The sequence below is a fragment of the Sitophilus oryzae genome, unplaced genomic scaffold (genome assembly GCF_002938485.1).
Source record: "Sitophilus oryzae breed Bouriz unplaced genomic scaffold, Soryzae_2.0 scaffold_857_pilon_pilon, whole genome shotgun sequence".
Classification (NCBI taxonomy): Eukaryota; Metazoa; Arthropoda; class Insecta; order Coleoptera; family Curculionidae; genus Sitophilus; species Sitophilus oryzae.
The window spans coordinates 1,774,480-1,801,221 of record NW_022147480.1 but is presented as its reverse complement, the minus strand read 5'-3'; the positions used below and the strand labels follow the sequence as shown (position 1 = coordinate 1,801,221).

General features: G+C 29.7%; 5 protein-coding genes and 2 long non-coding RNA genes across 11 annotated transcripts; 4 read left to right on the top strand and 3 right to left on the bottom strand.

Annotated features, from left to right (window-relative positions):
- Positions 1-52: 52 nt before the first annotated feature.
- Positions 53-1,492, top strand: LOC115889877 (U6 snRNA phosphodiesterase). 4 transcript variants are annotated; one of them, XM_030909966.1, is made up of 5 exons: positions 53-459; positions 531-634; positions 774-918; positions 975-1,134; positions 1,196-1,492. In XM_030909966.1, exons 1-5 carry the CDS (start codon positions 332-334, stop codon positions 1,385-1,387), a joined length of 729 nt encoding a protein of 242 aa, XP_030765826.1. In that variant the 5' UTR covers positions 53-331; the 3' UTR covers positions 1,388-1,492. The 4 variants fall into 4 exon arrangements, with proteins under 4 accessions (XP_030765826.1, XP_030765825.1, XP_030765823.1 ...); XM_030909965.1 differs by having other exon boundaries at positions 531-664; XM_030909963.1 differs by having other exon boundaries at positions 203-459; positions 534-664; positions 738-918; positions 1,196-1,488.
- Positions 1,493-2,251: 759 nt separating this feature from the next.
- LOC115889979 lies at positions 2,252-6,928 on the top strand. Its single transcript, XR_004051542.1, has 5 exons — positions 2,252-2,378; positions 2,877-3,122; positions 4,818-5,915; positions 6,031-6,206; positions 6,808-6,928. It is a non-coding gene; the product is annotated as an uncharacterized LOC115889979 (long non-coding RNA).
- Positions 6,929-8,228: 1,300 nt separating this feature from the next.
- On the bottom strand, positions 8,229-10,554 carry LOC115889936. Of its 2 annotated transcripts, XR_004051529.1 has the most exons (6): positions 10,471-10,509; positions 10,244-10,407; positions 9,686-10,021; positions 9,352-9,475; positions 9,041-9,217; positions 8,229-8,341 (listed from the first exon to the last, which is right to left on the bottom strand). It is a non-coding gene; the product is annotated as an uncharacterized LOC115889936 (long non-coding RNA). The 2 variants fall into 2 exon arrangements; XR_004051528.1 differs by having other exon boundaries at positions 10,244-10,554.
- Positions 10,555-10,804: 250 nt separating this feature from the next.
- Positions 10,805-12,327, top strand: LOC115889901 (nitric oxide synthase-interacting protein homolog). Its single transcript, XM_030909993.1, has 6 exons — positions 10,805-11,206; positions 11,259-11,476; positions 11,530-11,642; positions 11,705-11,889; positions 11,952-12,060; positions 12,115-12,327. The coding sequence occupies exons 1-6, from the start codon at positions 11,031-11,033 to the stop codon at positions 12,184-12,186; spliced, it is 873 nt and encodes a 290-aa protein (XP_030765853.1). The 5' UTR covers positions 10,805-11,030; the 3' UTR covers positions 12,187-12,327.
- On the bottom strand, positions 12,175-14,277 carry LOC115889900 (cytosolic Fe-S cluster assembly factor NUBP1 homolog). The gene is made up of 8 exons (XM_030909992.1): positions 14,110-14,277; positions 13,807-13,930; positions 13,619-13,733; positions 13,079-13,180; positions 12,847-13,009; positions 12,600-12,793; positions 12,351-12,537; positions 12,175-12,288 (listed from the first exon to the last, which is right to left on the bottom strand). The coding sequence occupies exons 1-8, from the start codon at positions 14,147-14,149 to the stop codon at positions 12,257-12,259; spliced, it is 957 nt and encodes a 318-aa protein (XP_030765852.1). The 5' UTR covers positions 14,150-14,277; the 3' UTR covers positions 12,175-12,256.
- Positions 14,278-14,672: 395 nt separating this feature from the next.
- Positions 14,673-17,979, top strand: LOC115889899 (tektin-3-like). The gene is made up of 9 exons (XM_030909990.1): positions 14,673-14,795; positions 14,861-15,015; positions 15,072-15,323; positions 15,549-15,781; positions 15,847-16,105; positions 17,013-17,139; positions 17,199-17,294; positions 17,355-17,509; positions 17,664-17,979. The coding sequence occupies exons 1-9, from the start codon at positions 14,766-14,768 to the stop codon at positions 17,872-17,874; spliced, it is 1,518 nt and encodes a 505-aa protein (XP_030765850.1). The 5' UTR covers positions 14,673-14,765; the 3' UTR covers positions 17,875-17,979.
- Positions 17,888-18,999, bottom strand: LOC115889902 (cytochrome c oxidase assembly protein COX11, mitochondrial). The gene is made up of 3 exons (XM_030909994.1): positions 18,492-18,999; positions 18,277-18,444; positions 17,888-18,224 (listed from the first exon to the last, which is right to left on the bottom strand). Exons 1-3 carry the CDS (start codon positions 18,894-18,896, stop codon positions 18,078-18,080), a joined length of 720 nt encoding a protein of 239 aa, XP_030765854.1. The 5' UTR covers positions 18,897-18,999; the 3' UTR covers positions 17,888-18,077.
- Positions 19,000-26,742: the final 7,743 nt, after the last annotated feature.

The following is a 26,742-nucleotide window of genomic DNA, read 5'->3' as shown; positions in this document are numbered from 1 at the left end:
AGTAGGAATATAGGCAACTACTTATACAATTAATTTTAATTATTCAATAAAATTAAAAAGAAACAACGTGTTTCTTTAATTTATAAGCGAATACAATATTGGATTAAATTTAACATTTTTGCGCCAATCAGATATTTATATACTCCAGTTTTCAAGGAGCAAAAAAACTAAGTAGAACTAAGTACTTTTTCTTATACAACCAGCAATACATAATGTATTTATTTTGATAAAATTTTTAAGGTTAAAAATATATTTATAATTTTTTTTAAAAGGATTCTGAGAGAGAATAAGTTTTATATTACTTTCTTAATGCAATATCTTTATTGCTGCTATGTTTGGAAAAGGGTCCCTGAGTCTCTTGGAAGAGTATGGAGGAGATTCGTCTGATGAAGAGGTGCCAGGGCCTAGGGTATCGGTGAAAAGAACTTACGATAGTGATTCTTCATATCCTTCTAAACGGTAAGTATCATTTAGTTTACCCTAAAATATATAATGGAATTATAGATAATATACCATTATCATTCATAAAGTAGGTTACCAGTTCCATCACAATTTAGTAATAAAAATGAAAATGATTATGTTGATGATCCCTTATTACATGAGGGAAGAGTTCGGTCATTTGCACATGAAAGAGGTAATTGGCCAAGCTATATTTGTATTCCTTGTAAGTATACTCTGTTTTTCTTTTAAATAAAATTAATATACAAGTTTTGTTATTGATATTTATTGAATTTTAGTTGAAGCCCACATGGGTTTACAGAACTTTCTTTTAGCAATTAAGAAAATAGTCCCAGAGTATATAGAACTGAAGCAATGCAATGATTTTCATATTAGTTTAACTAAAACAGTTATTTTAAGGTATATATGGATAACACCATTTGTTCAATCTGTGCAAGAATATATAAAATGTTTCAATAAGTAAGTTTTATAGCACAATATAATTGGCTTAATTAGACTATGCGTATATTTTGTAGGTTTATGATTGTATTTGGTAATGCTAAAGTTTATTGTAACGAAGAAAAGACTAGAACTTTTATAGGGATAGAAATTAAAAGTGGATATGATAGTTTATTAAAAATAGTTGAGAATTTGAATCATTCTCTTAGTGAATATAAGTTACCTCCATTCTATGAGGTATTTATAAGATTAGTATAAGATTTCTATGTTTTTGTATAAACCAATTTTGTTCTTTTAGGATCCATCATTTCATATGAGTATAGCATGGTGTTTAGGCGATCGACAATCAGAATTAAATGATTGTTTACCTGAGATTAATAGCATTCTAGAGACTTTAAAAGAAATACACAATGATGACAATTGGTATATTTTTGTAGAATATTTATTGGGCAAGATTGGAAACAAACAATTTCAGTTTCATTTGAGGTAATTTAGGATCATAGAAATACCTACAAATTTGAATGGTATTTTGAATCTGTGATAACAACTCTTGTAAAATTGTAATATGAATAATTTTGGAAATAAAATTACTGTTTTGTTTAAAATGTATATATTTTCTACACATGTGCGTAATTAAACATAGAAAAATAGGTTGTTTAATTTATTAAATTAAACAACCAATTTTTTAATTAACTAATTTATATTATGGTTAATTTTTTTTTTCATAAACCATTCAGAAATCCGTTGTTTTCAAAGGTTGTTTTAAATATATGGGGCTGTATCGATAGATACTATCGATGTTTTATTGATGTATTTACGCGTTTTTACACTTTTTTACGTTTTGTCTAAAATACATGTAAAAATTTTAATTTAACTGGCCAAATGACTTATGTAAGTATAAGCCACTTAAAAGGAAAGAAGAGGATTCTATGTCGAATCTGTTGTTGCTCACGTTTCGAGCCGTAAAAATAAAAGAGAAGAAGAACAATACTTTGATTCTGTGGTTACGGTTCTTTTAAGACCTGAAATACGAAAAAGAAGAAGAATGCAGGTGGCGCCATTGTGGAAAAAGTGAGAAAATTTTGAACTAAAGTATTTCCGTTGTTGCCAAGATATTAGCAAAATCCTGAAACTAATATCAATATTTTTGTAAGTCTAAAATGTTTGTCCATAAAACCGTTACAAAATCATAATAAATCTAATAAACATTTGATACAATTTTTGTTTCAGCAGAATTAATATTATATTTTCTTCTAGACACAGCAATATTTATCCAGCAAAAAATGAGCAATCTGTTTTACAAGCATTCAATCTGACAACGTTGACGTGCGACTTTCCGTTGTTTTGTTAACAGCCAAGTCGTTTCAGTCGTTTAGGTTCCGCTCCTAACATTTTTCTTATTTTATGATAGAAAAAGCGATTTTTCTGTGCACTATTTCAGTTTATTCTGTTCCTTAAGGTCTGCTTAATCTCCTGAAAATGTAAGTACCTATTATTTTGCGTGTTTTCTATAGATTTTTTCACTTTCAAATATTTCAGTTACGTCATAATTAACAGCTTGTATATTTTTTCAATTTTCATAATTTTCGTTTTCAAAGTCGAGTATATGGAAATATACATATAATACGTTTCTTGATATCTCTATTGTACAATAAAAATAAATCTACTTAGAATATTGCTTCATATTCAGAAATATTTGGTATTTTTTCAGCCATTTTTTTTTGGTAGAGAGTTTAATAAAGATGTTTTTTATTCCTAAGGTAATTTTTTATGTGTTTGTTCCTACAGGCAATTAAAGTCTGTTTAGAATAAATCAGTGTTTGTATACACAAAGGTGTCCCCATTCTTCACAAATGCATATAAACAAGGATAATTCTTTCAGATTAAAAACAAAACGTTTCTCAGTTTTAATATATCATATAACAATCGTCATATGTTAGTGAAATTTGCATTGTCTTAATTATAATGTTCTTTTTTAGGAGTGTTATTAACAATGCACATCTGTCTTGCAAAGACCACCTAAAAGACGAGACCTGCAGTGCGATTCTGTAAACATATTTCCTGTCTAGTGACTCATCAATCGTATACAAATAACATAGGCTAGGCAAGAAATTTCTTGCTACGGAGCCTACTCAGAATCCCACAGCTGGGTCACCACATATAATTCTGATGTTTCTCTATTATTCTTGGCTATACGAGATTGGTTTTACATTATCCAGATAAAAGTAAGTTTATTTTATTATATATTTAAAAACAATTATCATAAATTTATTAATTGATTATTAACACACTAACCATTTTTTTGAGGATATAAAAAATATTAATATGAAACAAGAAAGACACAATAATTAGTATAGCAAGCTTAATTAAAGTTTAGTTTAGTTTAGTTTATTTATTAGTAATAACATACAAGAAAAGTATTTTTACAAGTCAAGAAAATATATAAAAAAAATGTAATATTACGTATTTCTTTTTTACAGCTTTTCTACAACAAATCGATGAATGTATACAGTTCCAGGCAGAGGCGCAACAGGGGGGCAGGAGGTTATAAGTTCTGGGTATAGCTAAGACTAATATCTCGGGACGTATTTGGAATTTTTACGATAACTCATCGGGTATAAAAGATAACCAATTTTTACTCTAACTTGTATTTTTTTCTACCTTTCTACCTTTTTTCCTACCTACGAGATTGGTTTTACATTATCCAGATAAAAGTAAGTTTATTTTATTATATATTTAAAAACAATTATCATAAATTTATTAATTGATTATTAACACACTAACCATTTTTTTGAGGATATAAAAAATATTAATATGAAACAAGAAAGACACAATAATTAGTATAGCAAGCTTAATTAAAGTTTAGTTTAGTTTAGTTTATTTATTAGTAATAACATACAAGAAAAGTATTTTTACAAGTCAAGAAAATATATAAAAAAAATGTAATATTACGTATTTCTTTTTTACAGCTTTTCTACAACAAATCGATGAATGTATACAGTTCCAGGCAGAGGCGCAACAGGGGGGCAGGAGGTTATAAGTTCTGGGTATAGCTAAGACTAATATCTCGGGACGTATTTGGAATTTTTACGATAACTCATCGGGTATAAAAGATAACCAATTTTTACTCTAACTTGTATTTTTTTCTACCTTTCTTAATGTGCTAACAAAACTGAAATTAACTTTAAAATTGTAGGATATTCGTTACTTTTACAATGTGAAATTAAAAAAAAAATTATTTAACTCACGCAGTTTAATACAGGATCTCTTAAAAATACGACCAGCGAAAAAGTAAAATTATTTTTTTAATATTCTGAACTTAACAGCCCATAATGTTAATATAAAAGCTCGACACGTATTTGATATTTTTGTAAAAACTCTTTTTGTGTCTAAAAATCTGTAGTTTAGCTGCAACTTTAGTAGTTTTCTTTTTAATTTCACATTGTAAAAGTAACGAAAATCCTACAATTTTAAAGTTAATTTCAGTTTTGTTAGCATATGTCTTAAGAAAGTTAGAAAACATACAAATTAGAGTAAAAATTGATTATCTTTTATTCCAGTTGAGTTATCGTAAAAATTCCAAATACGTCCCGAGATATTAGTCTTAGCTATACCCAGAACTTATAATTCTAGTTAAATTTTGTTTTTTGGCAAAATGACAGCAACACAAAAATTACATTCTTTTTTTTCCCACTCTGTATATCATAGAAAACTAAATCTCATACAAAATTTAGAAAAATCAGATCAATTTACGAAAACCGATCTTTAATATCCAAAAAAAATCAACAAAATTGGTCCATTTTTTTCAAAGTTACAACTCGTTGAAAATGAGTAAAAAAATCGCTGTGGTATTTAATTTTACGGACAGTTTATGTAGATATAAATTATGAAGAAATGTAATATATTTATTTTTTTTATAGATTTCGTACAGCAAATCAATGGATGTATACAGTTTCAGGGTAGTACATTTATCCTTTCCAACAATGGCATCAGGACTTATAAGTATATCTAAACTTTTATTTGTTTTGGGTAAATCTATTTATACTGGTATTTAACGTTGGTCTGTGGATTTCATGATATCTAAATTTAATTAATTAGGAAAGACTTACAATAGGTCTCTGAGTTACATTTTTATGGTTTCTTATTGCCACAGAAAAAAATTCTTACTATCTATTTTTAGTTTTGGCTTTTGGCCAAATTTGGCCAAGTCAATTTCTGGCTTTTGGCCTTTTTTTTTGGTATAGTAGCATCCACTTAGAACTTTACTTGATGGCGTACATCATGATGTTTTTTGTTATTTTTTGATTGTTATTTTTTTGGATTACTTTCTTTTCTCTATAATAGCTGGCATCCCATATTTTCTTGATTGTGGAAATAATATCATTTATTATTTCTCTAACATATTTCATTAACTCTATTTCTTAGTTTTTATTTCTTTGGTGAAATATACCATCTACAGAATTTTAGTTTTGATGGATTTATTTTCATGTCATTTTTCACAAATCATATGCCATGAATTGCTATAATTTTACGCATTCTGTTGGTTTGGTTTGCCTGTATTTAAATATAAAAAATTCAAAATGAGGACTAATTCCCAATCGATCCCTGGCGCATTCGCCATTTAGTTAAAATACCTGTTTCAGCCACAGATTGTCACTTCTGGATTTTCTATCAATTTTCCTATGAATTTTCCTGATTAACATCGACTCCAGAGTATCATAGCTAGCCTCCCCTAAGAAGAGGAGACCCGGGTCACCCCTCTAACCTGGGTTCTCTAATGTATTTTATTTCTTTTGTCAATATATAGTTGTTATTTTAGATTATTTTCAATCACTTTTTTCAATTGATCATACAAATCCATTTAAAATTGAGTTTTTGGATGGGATATTGTACTGCTTTGGAACAGCTGCTCTTCAACCACCCTTTTCAAGCTTCAAGATGCCATTAGGCTGATTAAATTCAACATTCAACAGTGGAATGTGGAAATTCATCATTGAAGAAGAACTAAATAACTTTAGGTAAATTATACTAAAAGATTTTTTTAAATCAAGTGTGTTTGATAGATTTAACATTATTGTATTTTGTAGATATAAATTATAATGAAGTGTAATAACTATTTATTTTTTTTTACAGATTTTGTACAATAAATTGATGGATGTATATACAGTTCCAGGGCAGTACATTTATCCATTTGATGAATATTACCAACGATGGTATCAAGACAGCTGTACCTTAATTCAACCAATTTAACATTCAACAGTGGAATAAGGATGAAATTCATTATTGAAGAGGAAACTAAATAATTTTAGGTAAATTATACTAAAACGTGTTTTTTTAGTCACATGTGTTTAATAAATAACTAAAAGCTATTGCATTTTGAAAAATATAGAGCTATAAATGATTAATTTCAAATAAAATATTTTGGCGCACAATTAACTTTAGTTTTACGCAACTACAAATACAATAATTTACTTTTTAACAGTTTTTAATTGTTATAAATAAATAAAATACCGTATGATCGAGAAAAAACGGCGTCAGCGATGGCTATGGAATGAAGATCGCTGTCATTTTATATGCAATTCTTTTTCATGTTTTTTTCCTTGTATTACTTTTAAAAGAAGTTCTTTATGTTACAAAGATTCCTATAATATTTTAATGTGTACCCTATCAATTTACTGGTTATTTAAAGTTATATTGTATGAATGAAAAAAAAACGGCCTCCAGCTGGCTTATTGGAAATGACGATCGATGACATTTCCCATATAATTTTACATTTAAAATTACGGCGATCTTCATTTCATAGCCATCGTTGACGCCGTTTTTTTTTCGATCATATTGTAGAAGTAATAGTTTTTAATCAAGCTTGTTAGTCAACTATCACTTAATTATTTCTTTATTTTTTTCTTACAGAACCAAGACTTTTCAGAAGGGTAGCCAGAAGATTTATTTACCTCAACATATAGACAAAAGCATGTCCATCAGCCACCTTGGATTTTAATATACATTTTATATTACTATTGTTAATACAAACTAATATGATAATAAAGAATAATTAAAAATAAATGAGTTTTAATCAACCAAAATATATTAGAAATACTGTCTAATCATAAACAGATAAAAAGTAATTTAATTGTCAAGAAAATAATGTATTCTAATACTAAAAAACGTAACATGTTGTTCAGGATTAGACAGTATTTTATATAAAAATAATACCTACTTTACCTCCTCACTCTTATGCATTCCTGATACAAATCCGAGAAAATTCAGCTTTTAACAAAAAACAAAAATTAACGAACATTTTTCACCTTGTCCAAAATGATGATTTTTATCAGGAACATATAAATGAGAAGAGATAGTATTTACCTAGTCGCACTCATGTACTCCTGATACAAGTCCGAGAAAATTCACTTTTTGACAAAGACTGCACGAAAATTTTTAAACCTGCTCAAAATCCGCCGATTTTTATTAGGACTGCATAAGGGTGAAGAGATAAACCGTAAATTTAGTACCACATGTAAATATAGCATTAATCAACGATATTTTTGCTATCTCTAGCAATTCGACCTCGTTGGAAAACTTCAACCCCTAATATCTCGGAAACTATAAGGGTTAGAGGGGAACGGAACAGCGCTTTCGATAGGCATTTCAACCCTCTATAAGGGCGCAAAATAAGGGCGAGAATGGAAACAAAAAAAATTTTTGGCGAAAAATGAGGTAAGGGGTTAAACCTTACTTCATTTTTGCCGAGAAATTTTTTTTGTCTCCGATCGTCCCCTAATTTTGCACCCTTATAGAAAATTGAATTCCCTATCGATTGCCGTCTTCCGTTCCTCGATATCTCTTTTAGTTTGGAAGTTATGGTCGATTTTTCAAAAAAATCTAATTATTCTAACTCGTTGGCCAGGTACTCCAAAATTTGCTAGGCTGAAATTATTTTTGACAGCTTTTGTTCAAAATTAAAAATCTTGAATTTGTATCAGTAACATATAAGAGCGTGGAGGTATATTTTGATACCAGGCGTAAGGCAGTTAGGTACATTCACCATTTAGTTAAAAATTATTAATCTAAAAACCTGATGACCAATTTCCAAATCAAATATGTTCTGATTAAATATTTTTCAGTCTCTGAAAATGCTGAATTTTGATCAGGAGAATATAGTATAGAATATTGTCTATTCCAGAACAATTTGTTAAGTTAGTCTTAGATTATATTATTTGTTATAATTAAATGTCATTTTCTATTTGTTCACGAATAGACAGTATAATATATTTTAGTCCAATAAAACTCATTTATTTTTTAATTATATTCTTTATTAACATATAAGTCTGTATTAACAATAGTAATATAAAAAGTATATTAAAATCCAAGGTGCTGATGGACACGTTGACGTCTATATATGTTGGGTAAATAAATCTTCTGGGTAGCTTTCTGGAAAGTCTTGGTTCTGTAAGCCAAATATAAAGAAAGAAATAATTAATTGTTCACTAACAAGCTTGATTAAAAATCATTATTTCTATAACATTAAATAACATCAGTAAATTGGTAGGGTACATAAAATATAGTATGATAAAAAAAACGGCGTCAGCGATGGCTATGAAATGAAGATCGCTGTCATTTTATATATGTAAGATTGTATAAGGAATATTATCGATCGTCATTTTGAAGTCAACTGGGCGCCGCTTTTTTTCTATCATACGGTATTATAAGATACAACATGATAAAAAAAAGGCGTCAGCGATGACTATGAAATGAAAATCGCGATACAGAATGTCATCGATCGTCATTTCAAAACTAACTTTTTTAGATGCCGTTTTATACGGTACATAGGAACCTCCAAAACATAAAAAAAATTGAAAGAAATTAGTTGCATTGGTAATTAAGAAATATTTTAATTATAATAATTAAAAATATTAAAACTCTTAAAAACTAAATAAAAAAACTAACTTTTAATATAAGCAACCCTACATACATTTAAGGGTATTTTTAGTTGCATAAAACTAAAGTAAATTGAGCGCCAAATTACTTCATTTAAAATTAATCATTTATAACCTTTGAATATTTATAACTATATTTTACAAAATACAATAACATTAGTTGTTTATTAAATATGTTTGATTAAAAAAAATATTTTAGTATAATTTACCTAAAGTTATTGAGCGAGCGCCTCTCATCATGAAATTCATCCTCAATATGCTGTTAAATGTTGAAATAATCAATGTGATGGTATCTGGTAGAGGCGATATCAGATTATACAAGGGGTGACCCAGGTCTCTTCTTTTAGGAGGTCTCTATGTGCAGGTGTGTATTGTTAATAACATTCCTAAAAAAGAAAATCATAATTAAAGCATTATATTAATACAATGCAAATTTGTTACAGACTACAGGGTATAATACTACATGGTCCAAAAAATACGAAATATATCTAAATATGGAGCACTGTACTAAGTAACTTACTTTTTAAAATATGCTATGCAGGTCTCCAATGGCCAAACATCAGAGTCAGAGGATGATCCAGGTCCCCTCTTTTGTGGAAGGATGCAGAAAGACACCGTTCTCTTGTGTGGTATTATTAACATGTCTAAAACAAAACAAAACATATTTAAAACACTCAAAACAAAGTAAATACTTTACTACATCTATCAAAGAATGAAAACGAGATACTGTTACCACATAATATATTCTCATAATTTTTTATGTTTCTCTAACAGTACGGAAATTAGGAAAACTATAAATGGGATTAACCAGTAAAGACAATCTCCAGACATATATTAATAAAAATAAAGCTTACTTTGAATTTCTTGTACTGCAGTAGTCGAAGATGGGGTTAAACCTTTATAAAACCTCCTCTTAGAAATCTTTGTTTCCTGATGTGATTTTTAATGTTTTACCTTCTTGTCCCCCAGCTAATTTAACCTATGGTCAAAGATAAATCCTCAGCCAGCTTTTAGATACGGAGGGTAGTAACTTTTTCGAATACCTGTACTTGCTATGCAGGTTATTGATGGTCGACCATCGAAGTTAGAGGATGTTCCAGGTCTCCTCTTCTGGGGAAGGATACAGAAAGACACCATTCTCTTGTGTAATATTATACTGGGTATACTAACACTGATGTATTCTAAAAGACCTAGAAATAGGGACAAAATATTAGTTTAGGAATAAAAAACATTGTATTGACATTCTATTGTACAATAGAGACATCAAGAAATGTGTCTATGTTTTCATACACTCGATTTTAAAAAAGAAAATTACGAAAATTGGAAAAATATATAAGCTTTTAATGATGATGTAATTGAAATATTTGAGAGTGAAATAAACTACAAAAAGCATCAAAACAATGGGTACTTACAGTTACAGGAGATTAAACAGGCCTTACGGAACAGAATAAGCTCAAGTAGTGCACAGAAAAATCACTTTTTCTACCAGAAAATCAGAAAACTCGTAAAAGAACTTCTGACAACGGAAAACGTTGCCCAGTCATGATCTTTTTTTGCTGCATAAATAATGCTATGCCTAAAATAAAATATTTATTCTACAAAAATAAAGTGTTTATTAGATTTATAACGATTTTGTAACCGTTCAATTCGTTTTATATTAACAAAAACAAGATTTAGAATAGCTGTCTTTGCTTAAAAATAAAAATTTTGGCGACATTTTAGATTTTAGTTCAAATTTTTCTCACTTTTTCCATAATGGCGCCACAGGCGTTCTTCTTCTTTTTCATATTTCAGGGCTGAAAAGAACGGTCACCACAGAATCAAAGTAATATTCTTCTTCTTTTTAATACTTCTGGTCTTAAATATGTGCAACCACAGATTTGATATAGATTTTCTTCTTTTTTATTTTTTAATGGCTCAAACTTAGATTGGTCATTTATAATCTATGGTTAATTATTAGACAAAGACAACAACAAAAATAAACAGTACAGCAATAGTAAATTATGGTGATTATTCTATTCTGGACATTCTCCTAAATTATTTTCTATTTATTCATCTTGTCTCTGTGTTGGTATCTGGGTGTTGTTAAACTCAGTATATTTCCTTCGGTTTCATCAGTGTATTTCTTTCATTTGTATTATCCTCAGGAATAAGAGCATATTTTAATCCTACCAATTTAGAGATAGCAGGTATTTTATAATGACTAGACACGCTAGAAATTGCACTGCTGGAGCAGTCTACACTTACCACGAAAAGAAAAAAGATGCCCAGGCTTCAGGCTACGGTACAAATGTGCAGAGACTGAGTAAAGATTCCATAAAAAATTTCGATGCATGCTCTCTATCATTGCAGCCTTGTAGAAATCCTGTTATAACGTAAGTTTTTAAAATCATTCTGTGTTCAATTATCTCAATATTTATACTTTAGGAAAGATGGTTATTTATTTGACAAGGAAGTAATTTTAGAGTATATTATCTCCAAAAAGAATGAGTACAGCAGGAAACTAAAAGAATACGACAGGCTAAAAAAGAAAGAAGATGAAGAACTGGCCAATAAAAAAGCAAGTGAGATTGAAGCACAAGTTCAGAAATTTGTTAAGAGTGAAAGCAACATTGTTAGTAAACCAATAGATGGGTTCAAGACAGGTAAAAATATGACTCACAAGCTGCTTCTTGATGATACACTATATACTTTTTAGAACCTACAACTTCATCTATATCAAACATGGCAAACGGTAAAGACAAAGTTTTGCCAAGTTTTTGGGTACCAGGGCAAGCACATAATACTGAAAAATCTAAACTTGAAAAACCCGTAAGTTCTTTATTTATATTAATAGTTATGTATTTTTTTTTTAAATTATATAATCTTTAAAGGATCCAACTATTTACTGTCCTGTATCTGGTAAACCTATGAAAGTAAAAGATTTAGTTGGCGTAAAATTTACACCAGTTAAAGAGGACAGCAAAAAATCAATTCATATACAGGAAAATAGATACATGTGTGCAGTAACCCATGATATTTTAAGTAATTCTGTACCTTGCGCTGTACTTAGACCAACGTAAGATGCACTTTATTTATTATAAAAGGAAGTAACATTAACAAAATAGAAACTTTTTTTAGGGGAGATGTAGTTACATTAGAATGTTTGGAAAAATTAATAAAGAAAGATATGATTCATCCATTGACTAACAAAAAATTGCAAGAAAAGGATATTATAATCATGCAAAGGGTAAGTTTTTGAGTTTTTTATAGGTATGTTGTATTAATTTTTGATATTTTTAAGGGTGGGACTGGATATTCTTCAACAAATGAACAACTGAAAGCCAAAAAAGAAAGACCAGCATTGCAAGCATAATCATATATAAGCATAACTACACATTATATATGTTTTTTACTTAATTTGTATTTACATATATTTTCTTAGATTAGAAATTGTTCTGACACTTTTTTATAAGTTCTGCAAGAAAGAAAATAAATTATTTATTTCATCATCCTGTATATTTGTTTAATTTAACTCACCTGCTATAATTTTATCCAGTGATTTAATAACCGGTGAATCAGGCACCTCTTCGATAAAATTTCTACCCTCGTCGCAACATCTGGTAACTTTTGGGTCCAATGGTAATGAACCCAGAAATGGTACATTCAACTCATTACACATCCTTTCTGCACCTCCAGTGTTAGCAGGAAATACTTCTGATTCTTTCTAAAAGTACAATTATTAGCAATAAAATTAAAACCCTTTATTATAAATGCTCAAAAACATACTTGACAGCAAGGGCATATAAATTTAGACATGTTCTCTATCACACCCAGAATGTTTATACTGGTTTTCCTACAAAAATCTATCTCTTTTCTCACATCTAACAGTGCTACTTCTTGAGGAGTGGTCACTATAACTGCACCAGTTAAGTTTGCTTGTGATAGATAAGTAACTGCTGATAAATGTTCATCGGATGTACCTAAAAAAATGTAAATAAATAATTTAATTATATAAAAAATTCATTTATTTAACCTGGTGGTGTATCCATAAGTAAATAATCAAGTTTTCCCCAGTCCACTTCACTCAAAAATTGTCTAATCATTCCATTTTTCTTTGGACCTCTCCAAATAATCGCATCATCAGGAGAAGATAACAGAAAGCCTATTGACATCACTGAAAGATTGTCATCTACATACTGCAAAACAAAACAATACATTTTTAACAATATTCCACCATTTTTTAGTGCAAAAATCATTTTACTTACTACTGGAGACCATCCAGATCCCGATTGGTGAACTTGTTCATCAGCTACCCCTAAGACTCTTGGTTGTGAAGGTCCGCATATGTCAATATCCAAGACTGCTATCTAAAAATACTTTTAATCAACATTGTATATAACAGAAAACAGAAATACTGTAAGGGTATTTATTGATTTTGTCTTATATGAGGTCATGCAATTTGCCAAAATATATAGGGCAGACATCCTGGTACATCATGGCACCACTATAAATGAGTATGCATCAAGAATTAGATATTGTGAAGGCTTTTGGTTTTGTTTTGTTTTTAAAACTAGTTCACTGGCTGGCTAAATATAAATATTTTGAATTATTTATAATCTCAGATATTACTTGTATATTGAATATTTCTATAAATAGGATTAGAGTTTTCTGTTTGTTAAGGATATAAAGGTAAAAAGAGTAGCACAAATGATGATTTTTGGGCAAGAAAAGGAAAGAAGAAGTAGATATAATAGAGTAAGTACCTATACCAATTATTCTATAATAATTATATGAAAATTTCTTACATTTTGATCATTATCTCTTGCTGCTAAAGCTCTACTGAGCAGAGCTGTTACAGTGCTTTTACCAACACCTCCTTTGCCAGAAAGTATCAATATCTTATTTTTCACAGACTCTAATCTAAAAAAATGTAAATATATATTAAAATAGCACTATAAATAGTACTGTGTTTAGAATAATATAATAAACGTACCTTTCTTTAACTAAAGCTATTCCTGGATCAGGACCCTTTGGTCCTGAAGAACAAATCTGTTGATTGGGACATCCAGAACATGCCGAAGCTTTGCCAGCCTGATCACTTTCAGTTCCTGGACAGTCTGAAATTATAATTAAGTGATAATTATTGATTCATATCATAGAAATTTAAAAAAACAAACCAAAACAAATGAGATTAAATAATTAATTCAGGAGAATTATCTGGACTTTAGAAATAGAAAACTGAATAGGCTAAATTAAAAAAAATTGTAAATAGTAAATTATTAATCCTTGTACTTACGTTCTGGGGTATTTTCGGGTTTTTGAATTACACTAGTCATTGCATTTAATGAACTTTTTAACTCTATGAATGAACTATTCTCTTGATTAATTCTTAATAACTTATGATAATGATAATTAAAATATAAAAATAAAAAACTAAAAAATAGAGGTTATATTTACACAAGAAATGTCAGATAAATAGTCAGTGGCGTGTATATTTGGATACGAAAAAATGTGTTGATTAAAAATATAAAATTAACCAATACACCCCAGAAATTAATTTTTAAGTATAATTTGTGTACGCTAGAATATATATTAATTACATTGATAGTACAGAGAGACTTAAGAAACGTATAGTAGCTAAAATAAATTAAAATCAACGTCAATGAAGCCCAACAATGGATACTAAAAAATTTTGTTTTGTATGCAACTAGTAAAACACATTTATTTTTAAATTAAAATTGCCGCCAATTCAAAATATCCCTTTGTGATTACAATACAAACGATATACAAAATTATGTTCAGCCTATATTTTAATTTTAGTACATTTTTGAACCTTATACATACAATTGCTATTGACAAGATAGTGACAGTACCTGTTAAAAAAAGAATGTCAATAACATAATTATTATGATTTTTTTTCTTAGAAAATTTTGATAAAATATTTTTTAAAAGATGACTCAAAGTGAAACAGTATTATATTCGGTATTTTACACAACGTTTTAGTTATATTTAGGACAGTTAAGTCTTTTAATAACACTTTTTTGTAGCAACTACAACCATGGAGCAGTGTGGGAGCTACACCATGCATGGAACAAGTAGCTGGACCACCAATGCCCACCAGAATAGGACAGTACTACCAAACACCCAGGCCTCATCCATGGAGACCCACTCTTGGCTACGAAACTGTAGAAGTAACACCATTGTAAATATTTCTAATGTTTTAAAGCGAAATTATAATACAAATATACCATATTTTAGACCAAATCAACATGCTACAAATGCCATGGTCGATCCATGTTACACTCCATATGGTATGGCGACAGAACCATTAAAATTTCCAAATTTAGTGACTGGATTTGAAAGAAACCCTGCTCACGCAGCTCGTGCGGCTTTGTACACTCGGTACACTCCATTAGAATGGACTCAGAGCAACTTGAAACACTACAATGAGTCGGACACTAACAGAAATTACTCAGAGAGGCTCAGAGGAGATTTTATACGAGTTATGAGGTAACATTTAAAGTTTGAACTATAGTTTTGAGCCACGAGCCACTGGGTATAACTTGCACTCTTTTTTGATGTAAAAAGTCTCAAACAGCCTGTCCCAAATTTGAAATATATCTTAGCATTTTGTTTAAATAGCAACTCTATTTTTTATGACTATTTCTAATACAGGGGGTATATAAAAAATATGCTGTTTTTTTTTCTATTCTTAACTTAAAGTAATTTATACAGGGAGACAGATGAAAAAACTGCTCAGGGGCAGAGGGAATCAGGCAGAAGATTGGGCGAAAGACTGACAGATACGACTTTTTGGCGTAACGAAGCTAGAACCGAATTGGAACGTTTACTAACAGAATCCAGCCTGTTGCAAGATTCGAAAAGAGCTATCGATAAAGCTATAATCGACATTGAGGCTCCGCTACACATTGCGCAAGAGTGTCTGTATAACAGAGAAAAAAGATCAGGTAGGTACAAATTAAACATTATCAATTATTTGTTCTGGAAAATCAACAAATAAAAACAATTTTAGGAGTTGAACTGGTCCACGATAGCCCCGAACAGTGCCTGCTGAGGGAGATCGAAACCTATCGAAACGCTCAGGCCAAACTCAAGTGTCTGGCGGGTAAAGTTGTCGATCAGCTGCGCAACAATAGAGCTGCGCAGCACGAGCTTGAAACTGACGTCAGAAGCAAGGAGGGCGCATTGGGAATCGATAACATTTGTCATCAGCTGAATAACTTCTCTAAGGGTATAAATTATTATGGTGGTATAGAGAAATTTGATCCTACGTGAGTATAGTATAATATTAAATTTAATACCTATATACAGTTGTTTGAGATCAATGCGCATTAATATCACATTATTAGCCCACAATTCCTTTAATACTATTTACAGATTTTACTTGTTAATATTGAAAGATAGTGTGTATGTTCAAAATTATATTATATTGTTTTATACTATGTTACATTAAAAAAAAAATTAAATAATATACAGACCATCATGTACAGGGTGGCTCGAATTCGACGCTCATCGTTGGGATTTCGAAAACCGTAAGAGATACAGGATCGGCTAAATGGAGGCAAAGTTGCGCAATTTGATGCTCAATAAAATGCCGTATTGCATTTTTATTTTTTTGCATAAAATATTCTGGTGATGGAATTTTCTGTCTGAAACGTCGCGTCAGCAAATATCAAAGTGACTATATATAGTGTTTTAAGAGTGATGAAAGGATTTAATTAAATTGAAAAAAAATCAGGTCCGTATTTAAAAAAATTAAGTTGATGATGGTCGCCAGAAGTCGAAACGTCAGAGTCAATATTTAATCATACAGAGTTATAGTGCAGAAAAAGTGGCCAGGAAAATGTGTTTTTCATTTTAAGTTATCTTAACAAATAAAGCCAGGAAACAATAGAAAACAAAATTGAAATTTCCGGTTTTTTTTCGAATATATTCGGAACTATTCGGAATTTTTGAAAATGCAATATGGTATTTTATTGAGCATCAAATTGTTCCATAAAATATATACAAGGTGTCCTCTAAAAATATAGAATCAAGTCCCTTCCATTTAAACTTGCTAACACAGCTTAAAGATTCTTGTATAAAAAATTATGTGAAAAATTAAAACCTAACTGAGGGGACACCCTGTATATAATATTTAAAAAATCTGCTTTAATAATTTTTAATGTAATATTGCAGTGTAAGTACCACACAAACATGGGCAGAAAACAGCAACAGAATAGTACAAAGGTCTCAAGCTGAAAGAGGCAGATCAGCTCAAATGAGATCTGACATCGACAATTTAATCAATACATGCGCTCAAGAAGTAAAACTTTATTTTAACAAAAAAATTATAAATTTCTAAATATGGAGTTATTTTTTTAGGTATGGGATGCATGGAGTAACTCTAATAATGCTCTAGCACGTAGAGCAGCTGAAACTCTAGAAGTTAAAAGCAAACTTCAAATGCATCTGCATAAGGTCAAAGACATTTTTTAACTTTACAAACATAATTTCTTTAAATTTAAATACATTTTCTAGGTTCAACAAGAATTATTTGACCTAGAAAAGAACATAGAGTTGCTTAAGAAAGCTATAATAGACAAGAGTGCCCCGGTGAAAGTAGCCCATACAAGATTAGAAGCTAGAACGCATAGAAAAGATATTGAACTATGCAGAGACCAAGCGCAAGATAGGTAAATATAGTTATATGATATTTCATTATCTAACATCTACTTCTTATTAAGTCACATTTTAGTAGCATTTAAAAGATTATATCATTATTAAACAAACTTTTAGTATATTTTTTGAACAATCCTTACTAGAATTTCTCTTTTTTGTTTCATGTAGATTGGTGAATGAAGTACGCGATCTTCAAGATAGTATTGAATATCTGCATAAAAAGCTTCAAGAAGCTGAAGCTCAACATCAACAACTCTTGAAAACTAGAGTCAACTTGGAAGAGGATCTTCACAACAAGTGTAATTCTCTGTTTATTGATAGAGAAAAATGTATGGGCATGAGAAGATCATTCCCCATCACTGCCACCATTAAATATTAAAAAAATATGTTTATATGTCAAATTTTCTGTTATAATTTGTATAATCTCGTAACTAAATTCATAAAATATTTGTATTCAAACAAAATAAATGAACATAACAATAGACATTAGCTGTTTCATTATACATTAAATGAAATATTCAATTAACTAACAATATTATCTATTTTAATATAAAAATAACTTATCTCACAAAAACTGTACAACTACCTCTTGGCAAATTGAGGAAATGGAAGTTTCATGCCTTCTTTGGCTTCAAAAAATGTATAAGACAACGTGATCAGGTCACAGTTTTCTAAAAATGGATTTTCTGTAAACTCTGGATCAATATAAAAGAATACTGGCATGTCAACCTACAAAAAAATTAAAGAGAATAAACATTTTAAGAAAAATAACTCCACATACTTGTTCGTTAGGATTTAACATTTGTTCTTCGAAACAAAAACATTGTATCTTATTAAAATACTGTCCTGCTTCAAATGGAACTACATTATAAGTACTGATTCCAACAACAGGTTCATTACTAGGATTCTTGGCAGTGTAAAATGCTAAGGCTGTTTCACCTGGATACACCTAAAAAACTTACTAAAGTCGTAATATCTAAATCGAGGAAATCTTACTGTTATCTCTGTCTGTTGTGGTTTAAAATTCCACCTCATATTTGAGGCTCTGTCAGCGTTAAATTGAACTTTAATAGGTCTACTCTTGTTGGGCACCATGCTTTCTACTTTACTACCATCGTGTCCCTCTACGACTGTACCGCCATAACTGTATGCTTGACAAAACATCCTGTATAGAGGCACGGCGGCATAACTCAGACCTGCTGTAACTATACCAACCGCAGTAACATAATATAATGTTGTTCTGAGGCCCTTTTTTCGGGCTTGTCTTAATTTATCAGCAAAATCGTAATAGTTTCGAAAGGTGTTTCTCTGGAAGTATTTACATTTTTCACATAAACCTTGATTCAAAAAGGACTTGGATCTATTAAAATATCTTCCACTACTTAAAATACTCCTAAACATGTTCAATTTCTTTAATATTTTTGTATTAAATTGATATCATTTTGATTTACATAACATAACCTAAAACTTTCCAATTCCAATACCAACTGAAGCATGACGAAAAAATTCAGTGTCACCAAAATAAAATGAAATATAAAAAAGGGCGGTGTATAAATAGTTGCATAAACATGCATAAATGATGAGAGGGAAAAATTTAAATTTAATTTTTTGTGATAATTAGCAATAACTTAAAACAGGAAAAGGATAAATGTAAGCGATAAGAATTAAATTTTAAATGCGAATTAAGGGTAATAGGCTTGTCGTTTATGGGCGGTGATGTGAAAAGTAGGTCAAAACTTACTCACATATGAGTTATTATAAAATCATATCGTTAAATATTAACTTAAGATATGCTTACCTCGACGGGTTACACCGCTGTAACATGGAAGGAAGTGTTTTAACGTAATTTTGTTGTTAATTCTTGAAATAAAATGAGCGTTTTGCAAGTTTTTTTTAACGTCCTGTTGAAACATACATTACAGACATAATATAAAGTAAATATATTTTTAAGAAAGAATAACATGAAGTTCTTTTTTATCAATATTTTACTGAGAGATATTTGTAATAACTATATTTTCTTGTAATATGTTATAATGGAACAAGCATATTTATGGCGTAAGACGTACATGCTATATACGTTAAAATATAATAGATGCGTTACGTTTAAATAGGCATAAAATAATTGGTTAAATGACGTGCAGAAATATAGCTAATTTAAATAGCTTATCTTGATATGTATTGGCAGCTTACACATCTTGATTGGATCATTTTAGCATTATGTAAAGTCTTATTTTCCCGGTGTTCTCTGCTCGGTGAGTAAAAGTAGTTTTAATTTTAAAACAAAATTATTACCGAGTATTCGATAATAAAGTTACAGACGGAAAACTACAGTGTAGACAGACGTACTGTACATAGAGACCACAAAAATAATTATATAATTGTATGACAGCAGTATATTCAATTTTACCACTGTAATGAAAAAAAAAAGTAGCATAAACTAAACAATATTTATGACATGCTAGCGGCACATTAACACATATTTTATTAAGTAAGTAATATTTTACATCAGAATATTTATATTTTTACGATGTTATGGTAATACTACGATTCCTGCACGAGAAAAACGAAGAAATATAAAAACAGAGTATATACTATAGTATAGTGTGTCCAATAAGAGGATCTCTGACAGTGACAGTTGTGTCTGCCATTTTAATTCACAGGCAAATAGTATTTTCTGCCATTTTCTGTATGTTCCCATACAGCACATCCAAATGAAATTACGTTTCTACAAGGAAGACACATGAGAAACAAAATATGTTAAAGTGAACCTAAGTGTTCATCTAGTTCTAACATATACATATGAGATACACGCAGGTTTATATTGATAGAATTGTGTGATACAGTGTTTACTTGTTGTATACCGTATGCACTCAAGATTCTAAGGAGTTTTTTGTAACGTAACAAATAATTATTAAAATGATGAAATCTGACGTCGGTATATGAGACATACAATGTATAAGTCATATGTATGTGTGATAGTTCGTATCATAGTTGTGCCTATAGTACACACCTTGTGAAAATGTGACGTATACACATAGTATAAATATCTATATAGACACTTTGTAATAGTGTACTGTTGTGTCTACATTCTAGCATGAAATGAAGGTGTGCGCACGCGCGGATAGCCTCAGCGTAGATACACTAAGGATACACTGACCAAGTGTATCTTATGTGTCCTCTCCCCTTTCTCCTTTCTAGGAGTGGTATGTGTTAGCGGCCATTATTGTTTTATCATTCGGAAGCTCTATATAAATGTTCTTTTTGTGTGTAGTTTAAAAGAGATTTTAAGGTAAGCACAAGTTTTTAAGTTACACCTTCCTAAGAGTATTATTAATATTATAGCAGCGACTCTTCCCTTACTCGATACCCAATTTACCAATTTTGACTCAATGAATGAAAACTCCAAATATTCTCGTATAATGATAAAGAGGTTAGCTCTGCAATATAATTTTTTAATTTGGAAATAATACAAATCTAAATGGACCAGAGAAAGAAAGATTTAAACACTTCAAAGAACTTCTTACACTGATATTCGGTAAGTTATTGATGGATCAATATACAGATATGTTTAATATTCAATAATCAGTTTCATATAAAATTTAAGGGTGAGATCGTTAATCTGGAAATAAAATACAACAAAGTCCAACAGAGTGCTTGATGAATGAGTATGCTAACAAACCAACTGCTTGGAGGGAAACAAGGTCCACCAAATCGGGCGATATACTAGTGTTTACCATTTTAGTATGTTGTTATACTAGGTACTTATATTTTTAATACATTTTGATACAAATTCTGTTCTTTTACAGTGTTTTCTTACTTCTGGTTTGTGCAGTGTAAATAATTATTATTATTGTGTTATTTGCGCTATTGCGTTCCATGATATAAAGAAATATAAGAATTTTATTTTTTAACCACTTTGTCCATTTTATGGAAGAAAATGGTACCTACATTTAATACAAAACAAAAATTGAACAATTTTAAGGCTACTTCTCTTGAACTTACGATCGAGATAGTTTTGGAAAATACAAAGTTTTGCCTTCCTAATTTTCGTTCTAAAAAGATATAATTGGTATCATTGAATAAATGTTTCTTAAAAAGAACGAAAAGTTAGGCATCAAAACTTGTATTATTTCCTAAATTCGTTCATAAGAAGTAGTTTTATCTAGCACAAGATGTATATACGAAGTAAAATACATATAGTATACACGCGGTAGTCACAACTGCAATGTGTAAACAGAGTTTAAACGTAATACACAAGCACTGTGTATCCTACGGCACACTCTGTATCCCTTACATTGTGTATACGTAAATGCTATACTGTGGCTACATTGTGAGGCGGACGCTTAACCTTTGTGCATATGTGTTGAACTACAATGTGTAAACGTAGCAGATTTACATCGGGGGAATTGTGTCACCCTGTGTCTATAATCTAATAATATAAACACATCGTAAATGTGATTTGATGTGCTGTATGGGTTGTCTGTCAAAATTTTTCTTGATTCGTTGGACAGATTATAATAACGGTTTCATTTGACAACGACTGACATTCTTGTCAATACATAATAAAACTTGAGTGAAACCCCTATAATTTGATTTTTAAATATTCTTCATCTTCAAAAATAAAAAAAAGTTATAGCCTATTAAAAGTGGGATAAAATAAAAAAGAACACTGTACATTTGTACAAGAAACCCTTCATGTTTTAAGATAGAGATGAAAAATAATTTGAACCCATGAAACAATTATCGTAACACAAAAAACAACCAGCGTAAACCAAACAAAAAAAGTTTACTACATTCCAGTAGCCTCATTTAACACATATTTTATTAACTCCACTAATTACCAAGCAATAAAATTGAATAATTTTTATTTCACGTATACAGCATCATCTGAATATTACATACATACTATATGTTTATGATGGACTATTCCTGCACGACACGCAACAACCTCACTCTAATTGCCGCAATTAATCGTACCAACTGATTAGAAACACGTTCGATACGCGCAGATAGATTCCAAAGTGTATCGGTAACACCTGATTCCATTCATAACTAAGGTCGCTTTAGCATTCCAAACACGCGGGTCAATTGAAACGAAAAAATTGATGAAAAAAAATTGGTGCGGGGTACCGTTGGTCGTACCAGAAAATGAGATCAGCAGAGTTTTAGTAGATTGCTAGATGCGGGGAATGGAAATGAGGATGGTCGAATGGTGTTAAGAAAATTGTACGCCTTGATAATAACACTTTTTTTATACAGGGTGTTTCAAAACAAATGCGAAAAACTTCAGGGGGTTATTCCTTGTTCAAAATAAAGGGTAGTTTGCTTCATAAACGTTGGGTCAAAAGTCAACCATTAGGGAGATATCGCGGTACAAAGATGGCGGAAAAATATTGTTTTTATTTTTTATCTTGAAAACGAAAAGAGATAGACTAATAAAATTTTATGGAAGCATTACTGTTATGAAAACACACTTTCTGGTAATTTTTTCACTTTTTTAAAATGATTGGAAGGGGTTGAAATTAACTACCCCTATCATTCTTGTTAACGAAATTTAAAGAAAAATCTTATCAAGCACATGCAAAAAAATTAATTTGGATAGTTTAGTTTGTTTAGAAACTTTTTTATCTCTTGTATTTTTTTTAAAACTCTCCGATTTGAAATTAAAAAAATAAAATGTAAAGCATTACATGTCAGGACTAAAAATATTTTTAGATTAAGAATTTAGTGATAATAATGATAATAATAATAATCTAGATAATAACGTATTGCAGTAGGGTAATGTCAAATAAAACAATATTAGAAACATCCTAAAAAGTGACAGCGGCCGACTAGATTTTTTCCTAAAAGAATTACAGCTGCCCACTAGATTCTTTATCTAAAAATGTTTTTTGTCCTGACATGTAATGCTTTACATTTTATTTTTTAATTTCAAATCGGTGAGTTTTATCAAAAAAACACAAGAGATAAAAAAGTTTCTAATAAACTAAACTATCAAAATTAATTTTTTTTGCATGTGTTTGATAAGATTTTTCTTTAAATTTCATTAACAAGAATGATTGGGGTAGTTTATTTCAACCCCTTCCACTCATTTTAAAAAAGTGAAAAAAATACTAGAAAATGTGTTTTCATAACAGTAATGCTTCCGTAAAATTTAATTAGTCTATCTCTTTTCGTTTTCAAGATAAAAAATAAAAACATTATTTTTCCGCCATCTTTGTACCGCGATGTCTCCCTAATGGTTGACTTTTGACCCAAGGTTTATAAAGCAAACTACCCTTTATTTTGAACAAGGAATCACCCCCTGAAGTTTTTCGCATTTGTTTTGAAACACCCTGTATACACATTTATCGGTTTTGGGATTTCAAAATTTACGCGGCGTATTTATATGCGTTTGCATTTTTGTCACTAGTGACCAGTGACTTATTTTATGCTGTTCATTTATTTATACGCGGTTTTATAAATTCCAAATTAGATTGGAAAATATTATACAGTATGTCCCCTACGGTTTTATAAATTCCAAACGCGGTTTTATAAATTCCAAATTAGAGTGGAAAAGATTATACAGTATGTCCCCTATACGATGAGTAACAGCAACATAGATATTGGACTTTGATATTGGTCAAAAATTGTTCCCATAATATTGTATATTTTTGACCATATACATAATATGGCCCAAAATTGTTCCCACGCGCAGAGGTGCTTGGTACTAGAGATCATGAAATTGAATATTGGTAGATGATATTTTTTGAAATTCATATCTATAAAAACAAAGTAAAAGTTAAACATTCGCTTAATGCCCACGCAGAAACTTTAATTGTTTTTTAATATTTTTACACACATTAATTTTGAATTCCATTTGGCTCTGGCCTACATTTGCAAATTCATTTTTTGAGTAAAAAAATTTAAAAAAGTTGAAAAAATACTAATGAACGAAAATGTTAAAAGTTTATGTAAAACACCATATTTACATTTTAATTCTTTTTACACCTCTAATCATACAATATGATCGAAAAAAAAACGGCGTCAGCGATGGCTATGAAATGAAGATGGCTGTTATTTTATATGTAAAATTATATGGGGAATGTCATCGATCGTCATTTCCAAGCCAACTGGACCCCGTTTTTTTGGTCATTTCCAAGCCAACTGGATCCAAGTGTAAATATTTTGAGTTGTATATTTCAATCCCAGAAACACTGGTATGATGGTTTTGTCGCGAATTTTTTTTTTAAAATTTGGAATTTATGGAATTTTTTAGTTTTTAGTTAAAAAACATAATTTCTTAATAATATATGTAGCAACATAGATAGTAGATTAAATTTACAAGAAAGAAAATCCAGAAAATATCCAGTGGTTCTCAAAATTTATGCAAACATTTTTTTGGAAATTTTTACAGTAAAATAACTCGGTTATTTTGGACTTATGTGAAAGACGGTAAAGAGAAAATATGGTTCTTTTATTGAGATCTACCAGTCCTGAAAATATTTATTTTTTATTTTTTTATTTATTTTTTGTTGTAATTACAATATTTAAAACATAAAACTTAACGAATTTACGAAATCATATTTTTTTAAAAGCTCTTATATTAATTATTATGTAAAATATGACTCTTCGCACATCCATTTTTGTCTTCCTTTTTACAGAAACATCATGTGAAAGTAAGTTATACGGTGACAATTAAATTAGCTAGTGCCCCCCGCGATGCCACTCTATTTCACCTCTCTCGAAAGAGAAAGTACCTAGTACCAGAGAAATATGAAAAACTAAGGTAATAAGCGACGTTACTCAACGAATATCGTAAATTCGCCCTTGTTAAAACAACAATAAATCTTATCAGATCGTTTGTCTGTTGGTAAAATCACCCAGGAAGCTGTCTAAGTGAAAAAATGTCGCAAAAAGGAAAAAGAATTATGAAAAACCGAGATGCGAAGATTTTATTAATTATTAAAAGTATGATAACGGTCGGTTTTTGTTGTTCGTGTTAGGCTTCGAAAGGGAAATAATTAAGTAACAGCAAAGTTGGAGTGCATATACATATGTGAAGCAATTCTTTCTGTCTACGAATATAGAAATTATTTCAGTGATATTTTGATTATTAATTCAGTACCAAAGAGAATTCTGTACTGAAACAAATCTAAGATCTTTAAATAACTATAAAAAAATATATTTTAGTAATCTCCTGGTGTATTTTTTTAAATAAAGCCATTGTTTTTGTAGAATAGTGCTCCTGATGGTATATTTCATCCACTACTATAGTCTGTGAAACGAATAACTTTGAATTTGACAGTTCCCGCGGTCTTTTCTAGTGTTAATTTTATTAGGTTAGCAACTTGCGGCCATGCTGAAGCAATGCCGTCTCTAATAGAACAGCCTCGGAGAGAGAGTTATGACGTCACAGTAGTTAGATATTACGGATTAATAAATATGTTGTAGAATACATGGAAAACAATTATTCCTCGTATTTTTGGTTTGTATTTTAAAAATGATATAGTTTACATGAAATATACATAATATACAGTTAATAAATACAATAGATATATATATATATATATATATATATATATATATATATACTATATATATATATATATATATATATATATATATATATATATATATATATATATATATATATATATATATATATATATATATATATATATATATATATATATATATATATATATATATATATATATATATATATAAATATATATATATATAATATAGTAATAAATACTTTGGCAAATAAACTATGAACCATACAAATGCAACAAATACACACAAAAATCACAACCTACCAAAATAATAATAATATTATTAAATACTTAATAATAAATACATCACTAGTAGGTATTGAATGTTTTTTGTTAAATTAGATCGATTTTCAAACCTCAAAATTTAAAATATATTTTACATTTTACCCATTATCTTATGTCCCTATTTATTATTTGTATATTGTAAAACATTTGCTGCATTTGTATAGTTCATAGTTTATTTGCCAAAGTATTTATTACTATAAATAGGTATATATATGGTATTTATTAACTGTATATTATGTATATTTCATATAAACTATATCATTTTTAAAATACAAACCAAAAATACGAGGAATAATTATGTTTTTCATGTATTCTACAACATATTTATTAATCCGTAATATCTAACTAGTGTGACGTCATAAATCTCGGTCCGAGGCTGTTCTATTAGAGACGGCATTGCTTCAGCATGGCCGCAAGTTGCTAAC